This window comes from Platalea leucorodia, assembly GCF_965183815.1.
Source record: "Platalea leucorodia genome assembly, chromosome: 6".
NCBI lineage: Eukaryota > Metazoa > Chordata > Aves > Pelecaniformes > Threskiornithidae > Platalea > Platalea leucorodia.
The window spans coordinates 78,912,197-78,933,253 of NC_138828.1; the positions used below are offsets into that span (position 1 = coordinate 78,912,197).

At 40.3% G+C, this 21,057-nt stretch overlaps 1 protein-coding gene across 7 annotated transcripts in view; it reads right to left on the bottom strand.

The window, feature by feature from the left end:
• Positions 1 to 7,592: 7,592 nt before the first annotated feature.
• MAEA (macrophage erythroblast attacher, E3 ubiquitin ligase) overlaps positions 7,593 to 21,057 on the bottom strand; it is a 52,609-nt gene continuing 39,144 nt past the window's right edge. For all 7 annotated transcript variants that reach the window (XM_082316069.1, XM_082316071.1, XM_082316068.1 and 4 more), the window contains 5 exons: positions 19,016 to 19,092; positions 12,463 to 12,571; positions 9,267 to 9,400; positions 8,313 to 8,508; positions 7,593 to 7,888 (listed from right to left, as the gene is read on the bottom strand). In XM_082316069.1, coding sequence (XP_082172195.1) covers positions 7,793 to 7,888; positions 8,313 to 8,508; positions 9,267 to 9,400; positions 12,463 to 12,571; positions 19,016 to 19,092 — 612 coding nt within the window. In that variant the 3' untranslated portion in view covers positions 7,593 to 7,792. The remainder of the gene's footprint in view (positions 7,889 to 8,312; positions 8,509 to 9,266; positions 9,401 to 12,462; positions 12,572 to 19,015; positions 19,093 to 21,057) is intronic.

Here is a 21,057-nt window from a genome sequence, read left to right on the forward strand (position 1 = left end):
TGGCTCCCTCAGGAAAAAGTCGTGGCTGGGAACTCAGATGAGCTCCCTGGGAAAATCTGCTCCTCTGCTCGGTGGGGCAGATAAAACTATTTCCTTGAGGAATGCACAACATAAAAGTTAATCTTACGGGATAGGAAATAGGGTCAAAGGAGTAGGTACAGATGTAGGTCCCAGCACCTCGGGTGTTATTCCCCACTTCACCAGTTTTTGTTTGCCTCATTAATTTGGGAATGAAGGAAACGTCTTCTCCTGAGCTGGCTGGGCTGGGAAGGGACTTCTGGTCCACTCCCCTGACCAGCTCCGTGCTCCCTCTGCTCCAGCTTCAGCACGGAGATACGGACGAGGGCACGCAGCACCGTACTCCAGCTTCCAGCAGAGCAGCACCAGGCCCTTGGCAGCCCTCGCTCCTTCGTCCCGGTGGCAGCCCCGGGTTAGGGTTGCATTTCTCTGCTTCAAAGCAGCAGCAGGTGGGAGGCTCAAAGCCCTCCACGATCACGGTGTATAACGAGGGCTCTCTCAGGTGAGCTGCTAATCAACAGCTGCATGAACTCGAGCGCTAAAACCGCCTCGTTTATTTGTTAGTTCACTCCTCAAGGCTACCTGTTTTTCTTCCTGTGTAATATTCCAGCACCCTCTGGGCTGAGGCTAGCTACTGCTGTTGTCCCATCAGCACATTCCTGCTTGCTGTGGAACATCAGTATGAGCTCCACGACAGATCCCTGAGGAACCCCATCAGTTACCCTGCCCTTCACACCACCTTTTACCCTACCTCCTTAGCCAGATCCTCATGCAATTTCCAATTCCCGTCTTCTCCAGCTGTTAGCTAATGTCATCACACGGAATACTGCACTGCAGCTGGATTTTGTGTGAGAAGACTCAACAACAGTGATCATCAGGGTGGTACGGCGTAATTATTCTCAGTAAACATCTCCCCTTCACGCTCACTTAGAGTTCTCCTTCAGGTTGATTTTTTTTCCCGTTTCCTTGAAAACCCGTGACTACAGTAGAGGCTCTCCTCTGTTCATGTGATACCATCCCCGGGCTGGGTACCAGAACAGCTTCTTTCCATTAGGGCTGAACAAATAACGGTTCCAGGAGAGCGATCCCTTGGTTTCTATCACTTGCGCACCCTTTTTTTCACCTCCACGTTGCTAAGTTATTTCTGTTTTTCTCAGTGTACCTCCCTCCCCACCGATGTTGAACGTTGCCATCTTTATTAGCAGCGAGCAGCCAGGTGCTGGGTGTAGTTTTGTAATCAAGTCTGGATCTCCACCACACAGTAGTTCCATGTTCATTTTTTCCTCTTTTTCCTCTTTTCCTCCCCTTTTAAGAACTTCTGCAGTCATTTTAATCTCTTTGAAAGATGGCTGGCTGATAGCATTTCTTAACTCTACCCCTTTTTAATAAGTCAAACCAAACAGCTTTTCTTCTTCAGCAGCCTTTTGTATTTCTCGTTGTTCTGCTGTTTTCTATTGTTCTTCTTGTGGTGCAGATCATCCTGCAGCTGATCTCCTCTGGCTTAGGATACAGATCTCTGGTACTTTTAGCATGGCCAAATAGCAAGATTTTGTGGTGGAGTCTAAAATATCTTAGAATCATAGAATCATGGAATGTCCTAAGTTGGAAGGGACCCACAAGGATCATTGAGTCCAACTCCTGTCCCTGCATAGGACAGCCCCAAAATTCACACCACATGTCTGAGGGTGTTGTCCAAATGCTCCTTGAATGTTGTCAGGCTTGGCGCCTGTTCCAGTGCTCCACCACCCTCGGGGTGAAGAGCCTTTTCCTAGTGTCCAACCTAAGCCTCCCCTGGCACACCGTCCTGCCGTTCCCTCTTATTCAAAACTGTGAGCTCCTCGGTGAAGTTAACCCGTTGCTAGCTAGCAACGATATGGACTATTTCATTTTTGAAATGAAGACCTTCCGTTTACAAAGGCTTAGAACTTCAGTTCAAACTGAAATCAGGACTAGATCTCTTAAGATGAGTTTTTTTCAACGACTAGCTCAGATGCGCATTGAACTTCTCAAAAAAGCCAGCTATAGCGTAGAACTACTTTGTGTTGCCTCTGTAGCTGTCATAGAATCACAGAATGCTTTGGGATGGAAGGGACCTTTAAAGGCCATCCAGTCCATCCCCCTGCAATGGGCAGGGACATCTACAACTGGATCAGGTTGCTCAGAGCCCCGTCCAGCCTGGCCTTGAAGGTTTCCAGGGATGGGGCATCTACCACCTCTCTGGGCAACCCCTTCCAGTGTTTCACCACCCTCATTGCGAAAATTTCTTTCCTTGTGTTTAGACTAAATCTACCCTCCTTTAGTTTAAAACCATTACCCCTTGTCATGCCAAAAAACCCCTTCAGCCCTCACATCCAACACTATCTGGGCTCTGTGGCTCCCTGCTCCCTCCTGCCGGCCGTGAGCGCAAGTTTTCTCCCCCTGACTGGGTGCCAGAGAGACTTGATTCTACTTACAGAACCTGCCTGGCTGTGAGAAGCTGTGTTAGTAAAGAGGTAAGAAGAAATTCTGCTGTCCACCTCTGCCCATCCTAGATCTCTTCCTAAAACCAAGAGAAAGTTGAGCTGCTGAAAACTTCATGAAAACTTGATTAACAGGGCCAATTCTTTAAAACAAATAAATAAAAATGGAATTACATGTACTGCAGAACCAACTAGACACCAAATCTTCAGAAAAGCACCACGGCAAGGAGGTGCTGGTCACTATCTAACCTGCAGATGCCCCTCACCATCAAACAGAAACAAATGGTTACTATAGCATTCAATGACCAGAAGAAACTACTTGCAGTTTATCTGTTCAGGGATCAGACTTGATCAACTATCCTGTTGACCTGGGCTGGGGTTAATTTGGTGCACTAATTCAGAAAGCACGGAGCTAGACGTCTGGGACAGCACATTCTCACCGAAGCTTGGTTTTGCCTTCACAGGTTATTTGTACCAAATGCCAGAAAGTCACACCACAGAAAAATCACTGCTCAGAGCCAGGAAAACCCCCAAAAATAGCCCTCAGGGTGGAGTATGCTGGAGAATACAACCAAAAACCCTGGCCTAAGGAGTACAAGGCTGAATCAGGGAGGGCAGAAAGGCCCCGGAGCCTGCCGCTGGGACAGCGTTCATCGTGCTGCAGACTTCAGCCACAGCAGGAAGAAACAAGCTGCTGAGCAGAGGCTGATAGCCCATTACAGAACATGGGAAACAGGACCGAAGAGATCTAAATGCTCCGTTTCTTACACCAAGCGACCTCTACGTTGTGCTACAGGAGAGAACAAGTGCACAAGATATCACCGCGTAGGCATGGGTCTCAAAGCGTGCCCTGATAAAGTGCGGTGTGTCTCCCAACACAGTCTGCTCAGGCTACCCGAAGCAGAAAAAAGGCAAGCCAAAAGATGCCTTTTTAATAATCTTTGAACATTAAGAATGCTCAAAGACTTCCCTTTGGCAGCTTACCAGCTGTACATCATTTTCTCATTCTTCCTCTCCCAAATAATCTTTTTATCCAAGAAGCAATCTTATTAATGAGTAGGAAAGGACATGCTTGTAATCTTAAAAAACCCCAAACCATACCAGCCCATCAGTCTTTAAAGCTTCCTGCAAAATGTTGTGCCTGACCATGGTATCAGCTTCCCTACTCCCGACCTACGAAGAGCTGCGATCTCAGCGTCTTGAACCCTTCTCAGCCTGGTAGGTAACGGAGTACTTCAAGCTGAAACAGGTATCGAAGAAGCCCATGGCATCGTGAACAGCTGCCAATACCTCTCTCTCCTTTCGCAATATTGGAGAATCTTCAGCATTTAGACGAGGGGTTTGGACCACAACAAATAGAAGGAAAGGTTAAGGCAAATCTTAACCTCCGTGTTAACTGGAAGTCAGAGAAACCTGTCCTGACCACAACTGGGACAAACTGTTGCCTTCAAACAGGAACACCGTAACCAAAATCCAGAGCCTCGAGTCTCATTTTGTTAAATTGCTTGGCAAGACTGAAAAAACATCACAGTAAAGGATATTGTTCATTTACGGCTCAGCCAGATCTGGAGAGCAGATAGTCCTCACTTTACTGATCCACGCCTTCCACTTCAAAAGGCTGTCCTTCATCGTACAGGCAGTAACCGGTACCCTTAAGGAAATAAATGGATTGTTGTCGGTCTGCCACCTCAGCACACTGCCGGGCAGTGAGGTGATCTCCTGGGAAGACCTTATCGCCCTCTACAACCGCCTGACAGGAGGCTGTGGCGAGGGGGGGGTCGGTCTCTTCTCCCCAGTAACAAGCAACACAAGAGGAAACAGCCTCAAGCTGCGCCAGGGGAGGTTTAGGTTGGATATTAGGAAAAACTTCTTCCCCAAAAGGGCAGTCAGGCCCTGGCCCAGGCTGCCCAGGGAAGGGGTTGAGTCCCCGTCCCTGGAGGTATTTAAAAGCCGGGCAGATGTGGTGCTCGAGGACATGGTTTAGTGGTGGCCTTGGCAGTGCTGGGTTAACGGTTGGACTCGATGATCTTAAGGGTCTTTTCCAACCTAAACAATTCTATGATTCTAATGCAGGATATCCATAAAAAAGACTAGGAATCTCATCTACAGCAGCCGATAGCCACTTTTTGATTGATACGAAACGCAGGCATCACTTGTAACGTGACAAGATGTACAATTCGCAGAAAAGACTTGGTTTCTACATAGCCAGTTACGGCCATATTTGTTGAAGTTTCCACATCTAGGTACAGTCAGGTTGTATATCCGATTCCCCACCCTGTATTTTACAACCTTACTGCTATGCAAGATGTTGCTAGAATGAGACGGGTTGAACGAGATCTTTACCCAAACTTTCAACTCTATAACCCCGCCGCACCTCTACCAGTGCTGTACAAACCACACTTTCAAAGTCCCCTTCTCAGCATACCCACAGGCAGGGATCAACGCAGTGAGAGAACAGTTATTAAAATAGCGTTTATGGGCAATAGGTTTATACGCGCTGTGAGTCGCGTACTGCTCTTGGTTCGATGTCTGAAGCCACCCGTGGTAGGAGCTATGAACTGACACCTCTGTTGGATTCGGAGCTCCAGGCTGCAGAAAGCAGTCAGGGAACGCAAACCAGAACTCCAAGCTGCACCAAAGCAATCCAGCCCTGCCACCATTCCTGACCCTCATAAAGCTGGAAGGCTCCTAAAGCCGTGCTGGAGCAAGCTTGAGAAGGAAAGCCAGCCTATAGGGGCACGTACTGGACATGGTCCACAGGGGTCAGCCAGGAGGCTACGACTGCCTGTAGCAAACGGGTCTCCCTGTAGTCAAAATAAGTGGTTTGATGGCAGGTTTCTAAAGTGAGCAATCACAGCTGAAGCTCCCCAGGCTCCTTCTGCAGCACCTTCTTTGTAACACGCCATCAGGGACCTCATGGTGGCACCCGGCCCTCTGAAGTGACACTGCCTATGACGGGAGCCCCTCCTGCTGTAGAACCGCTGCTCTCCTCCCCTCCCTTCCCAAACTGGCTTTTTTGGGAGCGTGGATTTCTCTACCAGTCTGCTTAGGCCACAGAAAGCAAAAAGGGCTGAAAGTTCAGGAAACCACAGCTCTAACTAGTACTTAGAGAAGCAAAAGCAACAATTTCTGTGCCCTACGATTGTTGTGTAGTTACCATGCATTTCCTCAGGGCTGATAAAAAATCTGCCCCCTCCTCCCTGCTTTGGACTTTTATGTGTTTCTGTAAGGCAGGGAAAGGCGAGGTTGCCATTCTCAAAGTCATCCTTGCCCTTCTGCTGCGATGCTGTGAATAGTCTGCCAAAGCAAACCAGATGCTGTTCCCCTTGGGTTTCAGCAATGCTGCCCCCCAGGGCGATGGCCTCTCCCCTTCTGAGGGGACGATGCTTCAACTCTTGCCCCAGAAGGAGGGAAGAGACCGGTTACTGCTTAACCGATAGCCACTTACTCCAGTTCCTGATGCAAGTTCTCTCGTTATCTGCCCCCACCTACTCTTGGCACACTGCTTTTGCTCTAAGGAATCGCTAAAACTGCCGCTTCAGAAAACGCGGAGGGAAAGAGCCCCTTCGGGCAGCGGGTGCAGGAGCATGGGTCTCTGCCAAGCTGGCAGCGCTGCAGTGTTCCAGACATACCTGTTCAGAGGCATCAATAATGCATGCCTACTGAAAATGGAACCTTCCCAAACACACCTCACTGGAAATCCCACTGTATTTACCGTTTCAGAGTGGCTGACACAATCAGTTTGCATATCTGTGATGTCTAAGTGTCGAACATGAAGAGAAGCCGTGGTCCCTCCAGCATTCCTGGTTAGCTTTCTTTAAAGCACTCAGGCACACATCAAAACCTCACACCTAGCATCTCCCACAAAACCTCCAACAGAAAGGCTCGAGGACATCAGGCAGCCTTCTAGGAAGCGACAGAAAAAAATACGACAGGAACGCAGATGGGAGTGTACTGCTCAAATATGAAAAGTTTAAACCAACACTCTCGTTTTGGAGCCTGAAGAACAACGTTTATGGTTGTGGTGGTGGTGTTTTGGTTGGGTGGTTTTTGTTTTGTTTGTTTGTTTGTTTATTCTTGCAGACCACTAAAACACAACACTTGGAACTTGCACTCCTTTTACGAGAGAGCCTTATGAAAGAGTTAATTTTTTTTACACTTAAATACAAGGCAGCTTTCTAATTTTATATAATCAAGGAATGGAAAACAATTTTTATTAACATGTTTTACATTTACAATCTTTTATTAGCTAATCAACATCAACATGCAAAAATAAGCGCTAAATACAAACCTCTACAATATGGTTTTGTTTAAACTACAATGGTTTAATTCTTTTGAAAAGTCGTAAGGATGTGTTCTGTAGTTGTTAAAATTGAACTATTAGTTTCAGTAATGAATACTATTTAGACCCTAAAATTATGTAATCATCCTGCAAGGCATCTTCAGAAACTTCGCCCAACACTTAAGAATACCAGCTCATTTTCATGTGAGTACATTCTCAAAGCAAGAAATAAGGCAGTAGCACTAATGATTTCATATTGAACCCTATGCACATAACTAATAACTTTAGAAGGACTTTAACACTATGGTAGACTGGAAAAAGAACATTTAAACAAGCATTGGATTTTGCCTGAAATGTTCTCAGTTCCTCTTGATACTTATGCAACCTCCTTAAAATATTTGGGTTTGGAAAAAGACTTCATGCTCCTTCAAACCAGTCCCTAGTTGATCCTCCAGAGAAGCCAGTCTTGGGTCAAAGACATCAACATCTTCCCATGGAAATAAGTTACATAATTCTTGTTCAGGATTACTTCACGAGAGGATCATAAAGAAGGCAAAGAGGAGCTTAAAGGAGAACATATTGGTAGTACTGAAATCTTTGATAACAAAAGGGTCTTGGACAATTGTGAAAAAGAGGGAAGAAAAATGGATTTAATTTCAAATCTGCTGTCACTTTCCCCCAGTGCAAGTGTCCATCTTTAAAGAAAGTTATCCTTTAGAAGACAAAAGTACTTTTGAGAAGAGTCCAATTTTTGACCTTATGTTACAAAACCTTAACAATCAAAATTTGTTTTTGTTTTTATTCAAGTACAAACTTAAGTCATAATTCCTCTCTTTTTTTTTTTTTCTTAAAGAGTGTTTATTGTTGCTCATTGATCTTTGGTCGCAAGAAACAATAATGCCACCGACAGGTCTGATCCCCAAGGTGGCAGGTTTTGCTTCTTTGCCACACATTAAGGCCCCCCCCTTTACAGGGTATGCCAATATACACTGTGTCAAAATTCCAGCGGCACTTCATCACGTGTTTTATGGACCTACATGATGTAGACTTTCTCAGCTTGTGAGAAGTTGAAGACTTCTTTGGTTCTTGGGCAAATTACTTTGTCATCTTGACGAATAGAAAGCAGAGACTGAAAAAGAGTGAAAGCAAAAGATAATAGTCACAATAGTAACTCAAAGCATTATTTAGCTGTTTAGTAAATAAACTTTTTTTAATTTTAAAAAAATGGTATTATAGCCTGAGGTCAAAATATCTTTGCCCCCAAAAGTTACTTATTCTACATTATCACTCTCGAGAGGGAAAGATGTCCAGCGCCATTTGATTTCATGTTATAAATTCATACATTCAATCAGACATTAGCTTCTTTAAAGACCAATTTAATCACATAAATATACAGTCCTTTAAGAATTACTGCAAGAAGTTACTTTTCTTCTGTTAATGTAGAAGATGCTTCTAGCTTTCTGACTGAGTTGATAAGCTCTTATTTTGATCCAGAAAGTTATTATAACCACTGCTGTTTTAGACTTCAGTAAGTCATTGATTTCAACACTTACATTGTATCCATAGACATATCCATTTGGTAACATCATAGGAGGATTATTTTCGTTCATTACATCCCCCGAAATCTTGCAGACTAGTCGGGAGTTGGCACAATGTGCCATAGGCAGAGGCTGAGCCAGCTTGTTCAGGGATTTGCTACACACAGGGCAGTCTGGGTTTTTTGAGCTCCCATCCTCTTTATAACACTGTCTGTTTAACAGAAAGTTAAGGAACGACCACCACAGAATGCAACAACAATTAATGAGGTACATTGGAAAAAAAGACAGTAAACCGTGCAAATGTAGCCTAGGCTATGGAATGTACAGGACCATTTGATTCAAGCTTAATGTGTACATATAAGAATCAAGTGCTTGCCTTGTGTCAGAGAACAAGAGTGAGCAACAAGTCTCTGGCACCCTCTACAGGTAAAGTGTCTGATGCGGAACACTTCAGCAGCACCAGTCCTTCTCTAATACACCACAGCGTGTGGCAAATTCAAGTAAATTTCAAAAGGTGCAGGATATATTTGAATATCCACATAAAAACAGACAGGGTAAATTTGTGTGTAAGTGCTTAAAAAATAATGAGTTTGACCCAGCTCACTAACTTTTGCACATATATTCACTAACTTAAGACACATGGAAAGATAGCCTAGTATGCAAACACAATGCACATTTCACCTTAAAATTTTGGTTTGGGCTTGTTGGTTTTTTTTTTGTTTTTTTGTTTTTTTGTTTTTTTTTTTGTTTGTTTGTTTGTTTTTTTTTTAAACCATAATGACATTTATTATAATCTCTCCTCAATTTAATTGAGACCAATTCATACTCTATTTAAACAACTCACGAGCAAAAATATTCAAGTGTCACGTTTCCTCTTTGAGCTCTCTGAAAAGCACCCATAGAATGAAAAAAACCAAACCCACACAATGGTTTTTTGCACTCGACAGTAGTATCTGCATTAAAGGATACGGTGTTTTTATAGCTGAAAGGCCTGCCTGGAGTGTTATAGTAAAAACAGAATTGTTTCCCAGCTGATGTAGTCTGTAGTTATCATATCTAAACTGTTGGATCAGCATTCTCCATCGAGCAGGGTCCAAGAGATCCTGTTAAAAAAACACAACTATAAGTTGTTTTCAGTCTAACTGTCCCGGGGGGAAAAGCCTGGGAGTGGTAAATTGTGCAAAACTCACTAGACTGAATCGACCACAAAATAAAAGTATACATGCTAATACATAGTATGACTGTACTTGGTTAGAAAGTACCTTTTAACACTACTTCACTAGAAATATGATTTAAATCAAGTATTACTTAAAATAGCTGGTATGACAATATTCAGTCTCCCTCCGTTATCTACCAAATGTTCTAATTAAGGTATGTAAATCCTGGTAAGGCTATTTCTTGCATTTAGTTTTCTAGAATGCTGGCCTACTTACAAAGCAACATTCATATTGTGGAATGTTTGCTCTATAGCCTCCGAATCATTAACATTGAAAAGTCAGAGGCGTTTTTTACCTCAAGTCAGGCTAATTCTGCTCATACCTCTTTGTAATACATAATGTTTACAGAATTTTGTAAAAAAGGTTTTAATTTGAAGAGCTGGCACAACCCCAGGTTAGAGAAAGCTTAGGTAAGCTATGCATTATAAGGACAAATTTCTTTACTGTATATTGTAACGTTGTGTGTTACCTAAAAAATGGGTAACGGTAGTTAAAGCAAGGATGTTTTTTTCATGGAAGCAAGAACTAAACACACAGGTCAAGGATATATTGAATCCTAAAAGTAATGCTGTGAGAGAGTCATGTAAGAAGCGAAGAGCCTTTGAAAATATACTTGTTATGTTACATATACAGGCAAAGACCTAATCCTTTCTTCTGCTAGCAGCCCTTCCTCCTTTGTATCCGTAACCTGCATTTTGGTCATGAGAAGTGACAATGTTTGTTCAGTTCATATTATCAACTGTGCATGCTACACTTTGAGGCAACTAGGAGAAACAATAATGTATATATATGTATATAATGTGTATATATATTATATATGTATATATAATGTATATATATGTATATATATAATGTATATATTGTTTAGTTTATACAACAGGCTTTTAAAGAAAATCAAAGACTTAGTGACAGACAATACACTGAGTAGCAGCATCAAATTCAAAGCATGTTATACCAAAATTACCAGGCAGTGATTTTACCATGACGTAGACACTAGTCTTTATGCTTTGCTCTGTGTCGCCTTGGCTCACTCTGCCTCTGCTCAGTTCCCTGTTCATTCAAGCAGAGACGCTGGAGAAGGACGGACTCCAGCATTACCTTTTGTTGTAGCCTGTCCCCTGGAATCCCCCCACCCCAAGAAGATCAGACTGGCCTGTGAACTTTTATCCAAAAGCACCGTTTCTGCCACCAGACTGCATGTCTGTTTGCTCTATCACCTGCCCTATTTAAGGCCAGAATGTTGCCGGAATTCCAGGATGAAGCTTTTGTTCTGACCTTAAGGCAATTCTTGGGATGAGGTAAGAGAGCCTACAACAGATCCATAATAAAGAGATAAAGCACTACTAATGATTAAGAAAAGCTTATGATTAAGGGGCTAGGTGATGGGACACAAAAGTAGCAGCTTACTAAATGTCCAGCTGGAATAATGCCAGCCACAGCTACACAAAGGATATCAAAAGAAAATAGCTTGTTTTGCCACAACATGAAATATGTTTTCTTTAAAGTCCTAAAAGGTAGGATAACAAGCTAGAGAAGGTTGTATTCATTGGTTATAGAAGATGCTTCTTCCCTTGGATTAATAAAAATCAATTGATTAGAGAGATTATGATCTGACAAACTTTCTCACAGATTTAAAAGTAGTTTTACTTAAAGCAATTTTAAGAAGCCATTTATGCATAGAACTCCTAGTCAACATGTTAATGTTATCTCCAAAAAAGCGTGCGCTCTATGATTCTCTTTATCTAGGTAATTATTAGAGGACCCAAACCATAACTTCCATAAACTAGAATGTTTTAAGTCAGATCCATAAAAAGTAGTAGGGAATTTGTTCCAATTGTATGGTTGCACATGAAACAATACCAGCTTTTCTCCTTGCTTTTCTCCTTGCTCTCCTTCATTGAAATATTCTGTCCAAACTAGCCCTTAGAACGAAATACAGGGCTTTTATTTCCTGCCTATTTCTTTCTCACTACTAGAACAATGATAAGCTCTGTCTTACACCCAGTCTTCTAACATATCTATCATTTATGCTCTTAACTCACATCAAATGTGGAATCCAAAATACCAGGATCCTTCTAGGACTCCAGGATTAGCAAAGAAATTCACATTAATTCTGTGGGTTGTTGGGTTTTTTTTGTGTTTGTTTTGTTAAACCATTGATTTCATCATCAATTGTTTAAAAAACACGCTTATACTGGCATTGCCAAATATTGGCTTGGCACTTCACAGGATTCTTGTCTTGCTTTGCCAGCTCAACTCTTGTCTACCTTCTGCCTCTAATGCCGAGTTAAAAAAAGAAAGTGAAGAGAATTAGCACATGACCACAGAACAAACTCAAAATCTGTAGAAACGGTAACTACCTATGAATTTTGCTTGATTCAAATTTAGATGTAGATATTACTGTGAACATCTACATTAATTTGTATAATCCAAATAAATGAACACTTACTTTTAAGCATCAAAAATACAGCTTTCAGATAATTCAAATCATCTTTCCTTTCTTCATCCCAACCACCAGAAGAGCAGTAACTTGAGAAGTGGAATTAAGCACTGCTGCTAGTGTATTAAGGCCACAGCCTAGTATGTTAAAACAAACCTCTCTCATTTTTTCTTTGTACTTCCCCATCTTCTGTCTCTTGCTGTATATTTGCATATCATGATTCCAGTCCCACAGATCTTTAGTGCTGGGTTTGTGGTAAGCCTAGCTCAGTGGAAATCTGTTCCTTACTATTAAGTTCCAACTGCAACAAAACAAATACTGCCTGGATTAATCTACAGACCAGGGCTGGTTATTAAAGTTAAGGACTATTATAAAGGCGGATTTTAAAAAGTAAAATTAGAACGACATTTGATCTTCAGATTACCAATACATTTTCCTGTAAAGAAAAAGAACTGCAACATGTATTTTATTATTCTGCTGTACCACTGCATTTCAAACGCAATGTTACCTTATAGGGGGAGATATGAGTGTCTGAAGGAAAGGCCAACATTCCCATCACTTGTCGAACCTCATCCAGCTGGCTTCCCTCAGCCTGACTGAAATGCTTTCTTGCGTGTCTGAAATACAGAATTTATAGCTTTATCATATAGCCTTGTTTCCAAATCAAGTAAATGTACATAATTAGGTAAGATTTCAGAGAAAAACTAGATTCTGCTCTCAATACCTCAACTCCAAAAGGTTTAAAGGGCTTGAAAAAATACATCCTGCAAATGTGAATGCAAGAATGACTTTAAGAATTAGCAATTTCACACCATAATTTCTTAGAAACTAGAACTTCTTACTGTAGCATGAAGTCTTACCTCACCTACATCTAGAATGACAGATCCATGATTATTAGAAGTGTCTCTGCTTATGCAAGCTCAATGTATCACACTTACTCCTTTGGCATATACTCGCAAGTGAGATAAATGCAGTCTGATAATCAGCTATTCCAAACCATTAAACATCAAGAGTGTTCAAATATCTACTTTGTTTATACTGACATTTGAGAGAATGTTTACTTTTGAATAAATGATTTTTTTTTTTTTTTAATAGGCTAGAAGGCAATATCACTTTCTGTGCAGACTACAAGAAATTGCAGGGTAATGTAGTAGAAAACACCTTGTTAAGAGCTAATTTTTTTGCCACAGAAATAAAAAATTTAGTAGAACTTCAGTACAATTTTTTATACTGTAACACATACTGACTATGAGGTACACACACAAAGCTGAAAACTTGGATATTTGAAAGTGATGGAATTACCAGAAACATATTTAAAGCAAAAATACAAACTTTAGTATTTTTCAGGAAATGAATACTAAGAAGCCAGAGAATTATTATCAGCTTATAAGGATATTCAACTACTGTATGAAAGCCTCCCCTATCTAGTCTTCCTCAGATCATCAATTCTCAGTTGGAACTGGACGATTAGTTCAGCATTTCTTCTAAAAGCTCCTGTTTCCAGTGGTGCACAGATGTTGCATAGTAGACTGAGTACGGAATCAGCACTATATTGAATTTCTGGAATTCCGTAAGTGTAGAAAAGTCTTCCCTATCCCGTATTTTCTCCACAGTTTGTATTATGGGGAAGATACCAAGTCATCTCTGAAGTACTCTGGTAAGTGTTTGCTCTTTTTAACTTTTAAAGAGTTTTGTTAAAGTCTATTTAAAGTTACAAGTTACTTTTAGGGATACGCAGTATTTTCCAATTGCCCATTTCATGGGTTGAATTTAACAACAACAAAAAAAATCTAGGTAAGTATTTTATTTTTTTCCCCAATTCTACGTTCCACTAACCACACTTAGGTCATCGATACCATGAGAACAGTCTCTTTAGCAGTGTTTCAGTACTCCTACTTCCTCTCCCACCCAAGCCAGGAAGCAATGGAAGTTATGTAGGACAGACTGTTTCCACCCAGCTTCCTATTTTGGGTGAGCAATTCAGGAATGTAAATATCGTTCCCCAGGTGATTACTGTTATGAGAGCAGAAGTATAAAACCCATGGCCTGAGAGAAGAGACTAGGCAGCCTGGACATACTGGAAGAAAGCTAAAATAAGTGCTAGTGCAGAGCTGCAGATGAAAGCGATTGCTATTTAAAAAAAAAGCTTAGGCAAAGGAAAAAAATTCAGACCTACCAGTTAAGCTAAATTACTGTGTGTGCATGCATGAGGGAGAAGAGGAAAAAAAATCATCTTAAAAAAAACTGATCACTGTGCACTTGTGTTCTGCGATGTTAAAACAGAAGTGGTACCTTCAGTTTTGCCCCAGCCCTGTTAGCATTGCGGTCCTACTCCCTGTCAGGCCTTGACAATTTGCTCTTACAGACAGCATTTCAGCAATACCTCCCCCTTACTTATAGGAAGGCCCTGAGGTGCAAAAGGCAAATACTGACCACACTTACTGTATATGTTCAAGAAAAGCTAGAATTAACACTTTGTTTTGTGTAAGTACGATATATAATCACTATGTGTGTGCTAGCCATTCAAAGGAGAAGTGCTCAGCAATCCAACACCTCCATTATCTGCAAAGGGCTGAACACCCTGAGGTGTGGTGGCCATTCTGGGCTCAGCCAGAAGGAATTAGGTTTTCTGAAGTGACCTTCTGTTAGTCTTCGTCTCCTGACTTTCCCTTGGCCTATGCCCCTTAAGAAAACAAGGAAGTTTTCCCACAAAGCCTGCCATGCTAATGTCTGAACTTCATCCTCTGGGTGTCAACACAGAGAAATCAAAATGAAGCAAGATACCCTTTAAAAGAGAAGCAAGTTCATTAATTCGTAGCACTCCGAAGTCTTTTTTAGATTGGGAAGCAAGGAACAGTACTATGTGAGTACTCAGGAATGCACAACATTTAAATAACACCTTATTTGCCCTCATGCCATTATTCACCCCTTCCCTTTTCATTCAGCTATTTCCATCTCTTTGTGCAAACGTTATGACCTTGGAGGTATATAGGAACCTTACAATGCTTATTTACAATGTTTTTACCGCCATTAGCACACACGAGTCAGTACAGCTAGAGCAAGGGGCTAAATTTTTTTAAAAATTATTTTTTAAAATCATGACCAGTGGACCATCACTGAAAGCACTAATGAAATTCTCATGACAGATCAAAGTAATAGGTAGAAAATTTTGGTTTTCAAATCCCAGAACAATTCTCTAAACTCTGGGGACAAAGTCCATCGTCTTTTGTTTGAAATAGCTGTTCCTCTAGCCCAAGCAGGTACAGCAGACATACTGTACTTGACAAATCCAAGAATGAAAGGATATTTATGAAGACTTGACGATTTACAGTTTATTGTCTACTAAGGGTACATTGAATTGTTAAAAGAAGTACCTAAGCTATACAGTGTGTATGTGTATATTTACATATGCCTGAGTACAAGGATGAACATATTTATCAGGAAGTAGCAATAACTGAACACAAACATAAGGTGTTACCAAGAAAGGACTTGTTCTTTCTGCTCAGTCTTTTTGACTGATGCCTGAATGCCTTTATCTCGGAGACAATTATGACTACTAGCAAAATTTATACTTAAAGTGCTCAAAAGTTTTATTGTTATTTTTAATACACCTGTTCAACCCCACCCCACAATAAAAATAAAGGAACAAACTCTGTTTATTCACCCCAGTAGGAGAGAAGTTTACTAAAGTGAATAGACTGTGGCCACTTTCTCCTAACTCTGCGCATCATCAGGTATTTTTATTTACTCCTTTTGTCCTTTATATCCTAAGAAGTAGTAGTGCACAGGGTGTTTTGTTAAGCTTTTAGCTAAGAACTCTGTGTATCTCTAGCATCCTGTAAAGGGCAAAGTAGCGGAATGCTGTCAGATTTCCCAGAATGAAATTAGTGAGAGCCCCAAAAGTGTGAAATTAGTGTCATCAGTCATTCATGGTTACTGTAATGATATGAGCTTTACAAGAAAACCTAGAGAGACCGTGGAAGTTAAAGGCTACGTTGTGATGTACTTAAGCTTAAGAGATTTACTCTTTGTATTCAAGAAATAGTTTTTGTACATTCTTGAAACTTGCACTTCCAAGATGACTCTGATAAACTACCTTAGAGGAAGGTCTGTTTGTACTCATATTCTAAAAAGCTACAGAAATTCCAACACTTATTTAATAAGATGTATATTTTTAAAGCTCACATCAATTTTAACCTAAAAGCAATATGTCACTTTAGAGGTTCTCAGCAGGCAGTAAGCAAAGCTTTCAAACTTATTTAAACACCAGCTGCGTTTCAACAAAATGTCAGTTCTCCGAGTTCCACTCATACAGGAAACTACTTGGTAAACAGCCTCTTTCTCTGCTTTCTAATGGATGCCTGACCTATTTATTGCACCACGGACACAATACTGAAAGAATCCTGCTGCAGGCACTTAACAGAAGCAAGCTAATAAAAACAGAAGTTGCAACGGTTCGCTAGAAGCAATGAGATTTATGCTACACCTTCCCAACATATATTCCCTCATTCATTACATATTTATTTTGAAGCAAAGTAGAACGAAATGGTGAAAACTAACATTTTTAAGCCACATTATTTAAGGAAAGCATTGAGATGTTGAGCTCTGAGTGTACATAATTATCAAAACTCACCCTGTTAAAAAGGAGTGAATTAAGACATAGAAGGACTTCTGTAGCTCCTTTTCATTTTACAAGAAGTTATGAAGTTACAACAGCATTGTTATGACTGGCAAGTTATAATTGCTGAGTATAAAATATATGTCAACGCTGAATTTCAATAGGTATATGGAATATACATGCTTCACCCTTAACAACATTCAATATGGATGCCTATTTGCAAAGTAGATAGGAGCTGTAAGTTTTAAACCTCAGAGGCTATGACAGTCCAAGTTATTCCACGCCAAGAGTGCTGGGTCCTCTTGAGGGTTGACAGCTTGCAAATTTTACCAGTTCTGATGTGGAAAAGGGATCAGAGGGAAACAAATGTCCAGCAACAACAATAAAATACAGAATAACCTTATCTATTTTGTCCCAGTTCTCAGCCTATCTCCTTATTTCAGCTCTATGCCTGCCCTCTGGTTTCCAAGCTACATAAGGAAGCTGCAGCTCAAAGAAAATAGTTTTTAGAGCATGGACTACTCACTGTTAAGATGCATGACTGCACATTTGGCAAAGAAGCAAACTTACCAGAGAATAAAGCTAAAGGCACAAAGGCACAGTATTTGTTGGATATAAAGAGCACCATGGGCTTCAGAAGACAGATAATGTTGTTGAGTGTCTTTCATCCTTTTCTTAAGTACCTGACAATTCCTTAGGATTTGAGAACTCTGTCAAAGGGTAAGTGCACACAGCTAAATGCTAGCATGTAGGTTTTTTTTTTTTTTTTTAAATTAACATTAAAATTTGCTGGAGTTTATCAGATCGCACATTTGCATAGACTGGGACCAAAACGATGATTTAGGTGCAAGTAGGGCAACGTAGGAACAACAGGAGTTTGCTCAAAACAAGCAACACATTTGAATGAAGTTAGAAATAACAACTGGAAATAACCCTAAAACTTAAGATGATTAACTCTGGGGGTGGGGTTAGTATCAGACTGGCCTCTCCACATACTGGTACTACCTCTTCCTTTATTCTCATTTTTAAACAACTAAGTCTTTCTCACCTATTCTATTCAAGAAAAGTTATGTGGTTTGCCCTGCAGAAGAGTTTCTACATCTAAAACTTGGGAATGCGCTAGAATACTTTCAGTCTGTGGTTATGTTATGATACTTCACACGTTTTCTATAGCTCTGTGCTCCTCTGACCAAAAAGGCGCTTTGCCACAAATACAAGCCTCCTGCTGGTTTCAATCTCTGGAGTACCCGGGATGGTTTTAAAGGCAGTAAGACTTGCAACTTCCTTAACATACAACTTGTCAGAAACGTTGAGCGGCAATGGTGTTATCACCACAACGTATCAGCAAAGCTTCAAGTCTGGCCATAGAACTTGTCATCTCTCCCCAGGTTTAAACAGTCTTACAAAACAGAACCTGCTGCGAGTTCCTCTCTCCCGTGCCCATGTGTAAGCTCCAGTAGCTCTGCCACCCGCATCATACTTTGTGGTGCTGGCAAGATCACTGCTTATCAGAATTATCAAGACGTTTTATAGTCCCAGTATCAAAATTCCACTCATTTCAGCCGAACTGGTTTCCTGTGTTATCCTGGAACATTATTTCAACACCTTAAATCAGGATCACTAACTTAAAAAGCATAAATTGCTTCATGTGCCGATATTCCAAGTATTGCCAGAAAGACTGTCCTGTGGTTGAAGTCAGGCAGTGATGAGGTCTGACTCCAGTTCTGTTACTGATTCACACCATCTTGGGCAGTGTTACTTTCTTCTCAAAGTAGCCCCCACTGAACTAGTTCAAGAGAGGTGAAAATGGATATTGAGTTGGTTCCTTCAGTTGGGGCCAGGGGAAGGGAGTGGTGGTAACATAACATAGCTCGTTATTCGGACCTACGTGACAGAGAGCTCCAAATTATCCATTCAATACAAAAGGTGAACCTGGCCTAAAGCATAGCTTGTAGAACAAAAAGTTTAATGAATATAGTAAAGTGGAAGAGAATTCAGTCAAAATTGAAATGTTAAGCTTTAGATAGGTGTTTCATTAACCTTTCAGTATTTTTTGTGATTAAAACAGTAACGAGTTCCTATGAGAAGCTAGCTGTACCTCCTGAAAATTAGTTAAGGGTAACTGTGTTCATTGCATTGTATGCCACCAGAAAATACAATTGTTTTATAGAACAGGTTAATTTTCTAAACTTTTATTTTGAAGAGCAACAAGATGCAGAGTTTCAGAGACAATATTAAGTTTTTAAAAAGGTTCATCTGCGGAATGACACCTTGCCTTTAAAAAAATTCAACCCCAGCTTAAATCCAAAGACTGACCAGAACACTAGCAAGATCCTTTACAGCAGTGGGGTTTCTGGGGGTTGCAGTAAGAGTCACATATTTCTAATGAAGCATAATACCATCTTGCTATGAAAATTGTTTGGTAAGCATCCTGATTTCATACCTCACAGCATCCAGTCTCTTGTTCTGTCGAATGAGTTCAATGAACTCCTGAATCCTTAGGCTGAACTCCAGACAGCTCTGAGATTAAAGACAAGACAGAGTCTTAGATGGTGCCAAAACTGCACTGCACAGTATGTTAAGTACTACATGTGCACAACAAAGAAGAAAGTGTTAATAACATGCAACCATGTTTGCTTGCTTTTAGGCATTCATGCAAAAAAAAAAAAAAACCAAACTTGAAATGCTGACTTTATGGACAAGGCATCAGCACAGAATTCCCTAAAAGCAAACAAAAACCTCCTCCTCTTGCCTCCTTCAAAACTTCAGGATTTAGCATGGATGAACTTTTTTCCTAATGACTGAAAGCATCATTACCTGAGATGCAAGTGAGAGTAACAGGTGGTTTCTTTGTACTTTCTTACAATTTAAAGTAGTAGATTCAACAGAAGTTTGGGGCTATGTGATAATTTAGACAAGAGAGGTCTACCCAGAAGACTGCAAGGAAGAAACAAGTCTTTGAACACTATTTTGAAAGTCCCCAGTATTAACAAAAAAGAGCACAGAGTTTAAGTTGCTGCAATCCCCTCCCTCCCTCCCTTTCTTCAAACTTCTATCCCGCTCTTCTTGTCAAACATCTAAAAGCCATGCTGGAAACAAGTCTCAAACAAGAAAACCAAATGGCATTTACCTGGTTTTGGAAAAAGGTAAAATTTGAAGCCTACTGAAGTTGACAGTGTCCCTTTAAATCAAATTCCATCACCAGTTCACAAAATCTATAAAAAAACTTCGAATACGTGGAATTAAAAAGAAAAAGATTCTCCCCCCATAAAAGAACAAGTCACTGTGCTTCTTTATAGGGACACAGTCAACTGTTTTATTACCTTAAGAAAACAATGAAAACTCAAAGTCCTTTGAATCCTGAAAAGGACTGTATTCCTTGAGTTACCCTGCTCCATTTGGCAAATGGTTGTTTTCTTCCCCCATGCTTCTAATGAATAGTTGCCTTTTGTTAATTGTCCATCAGCACAGTGATATCAAAATTCCTCAGTGACTTCAGTAGGAATTTGAGTAACTCCAAATTTGTATCAGTTAACTGCCTGGGGTGACTAATATACATTTTGCAACAACTGCTTGTTTTAAGATTTGAAATGTAAGCCATTTGAACATAACAGTGATGCATTCTGTCATATGTTAAAATATAGTTGTTTAAGGAATAGAAAAGGAATTATTTTCCAACGATGCATTTTTCTGTACTCAAGCCCATGTTTAGCAGAGAATAAAAATTTCTTCTCTATTTTATTTGAAATTTTCAAATAGGACTATTTTAAAATACCCTGTTATTCAAATCTACACAAACCCCTTATTTAGAATTTTAGCTAAGTTCATTTCTACTAAAAAAATTGATCAAGCTTTTTAATTTTTAATGATACTAAATCCTAGGGCTTAGTTTTTCATTAAAGTGTTTCAACAGCAAAAAAAAAAAACACATCCCAAAACAATCTTCAGAGTTTGTGATTTGTTTTTATGAATCTTCAAGTAAGCTGCAAGCCAAAGGCTGTATGGGTTCTGCAGACGAGTGTAACTAGAAGAAAAGAGCCCTAGAGAATCAGATGATGCATACATTTCAACTTCGTATACCTTCAAACAATTCCACAGCAGCTATTCACAAGAGTTTAGATAGCTCAAATCTGTAAAGACTATAGGACTGCGTGCTTTCCCAGGCCAATGTAACAGTTTAATTTTTAGATTAGGCTTGCATTAACGTGGTGGCTGGGATTTTAGAACATTAACATTGATGAGTAGCTAAGCAACCAGAAACAGAAGAAATGTTTATTTGTGTTTCAAAAAGAAGCATAGTGATTTCTCTTCTTCCAACTCCGATCTCTCACAGCCTTAGCTGTGAGAGAGTAGGGCTTGCAGAAAAAAAGAGTAGGGCTTGCAGAAATAGATTTTTTTGTTGTTGTTGTTTTCCAAAAAGAGGGAAGGGGAAGATTTTTCCATATTATTGTTTGTTGGAAGATTGGTGATGAAAAAGTAAGATGT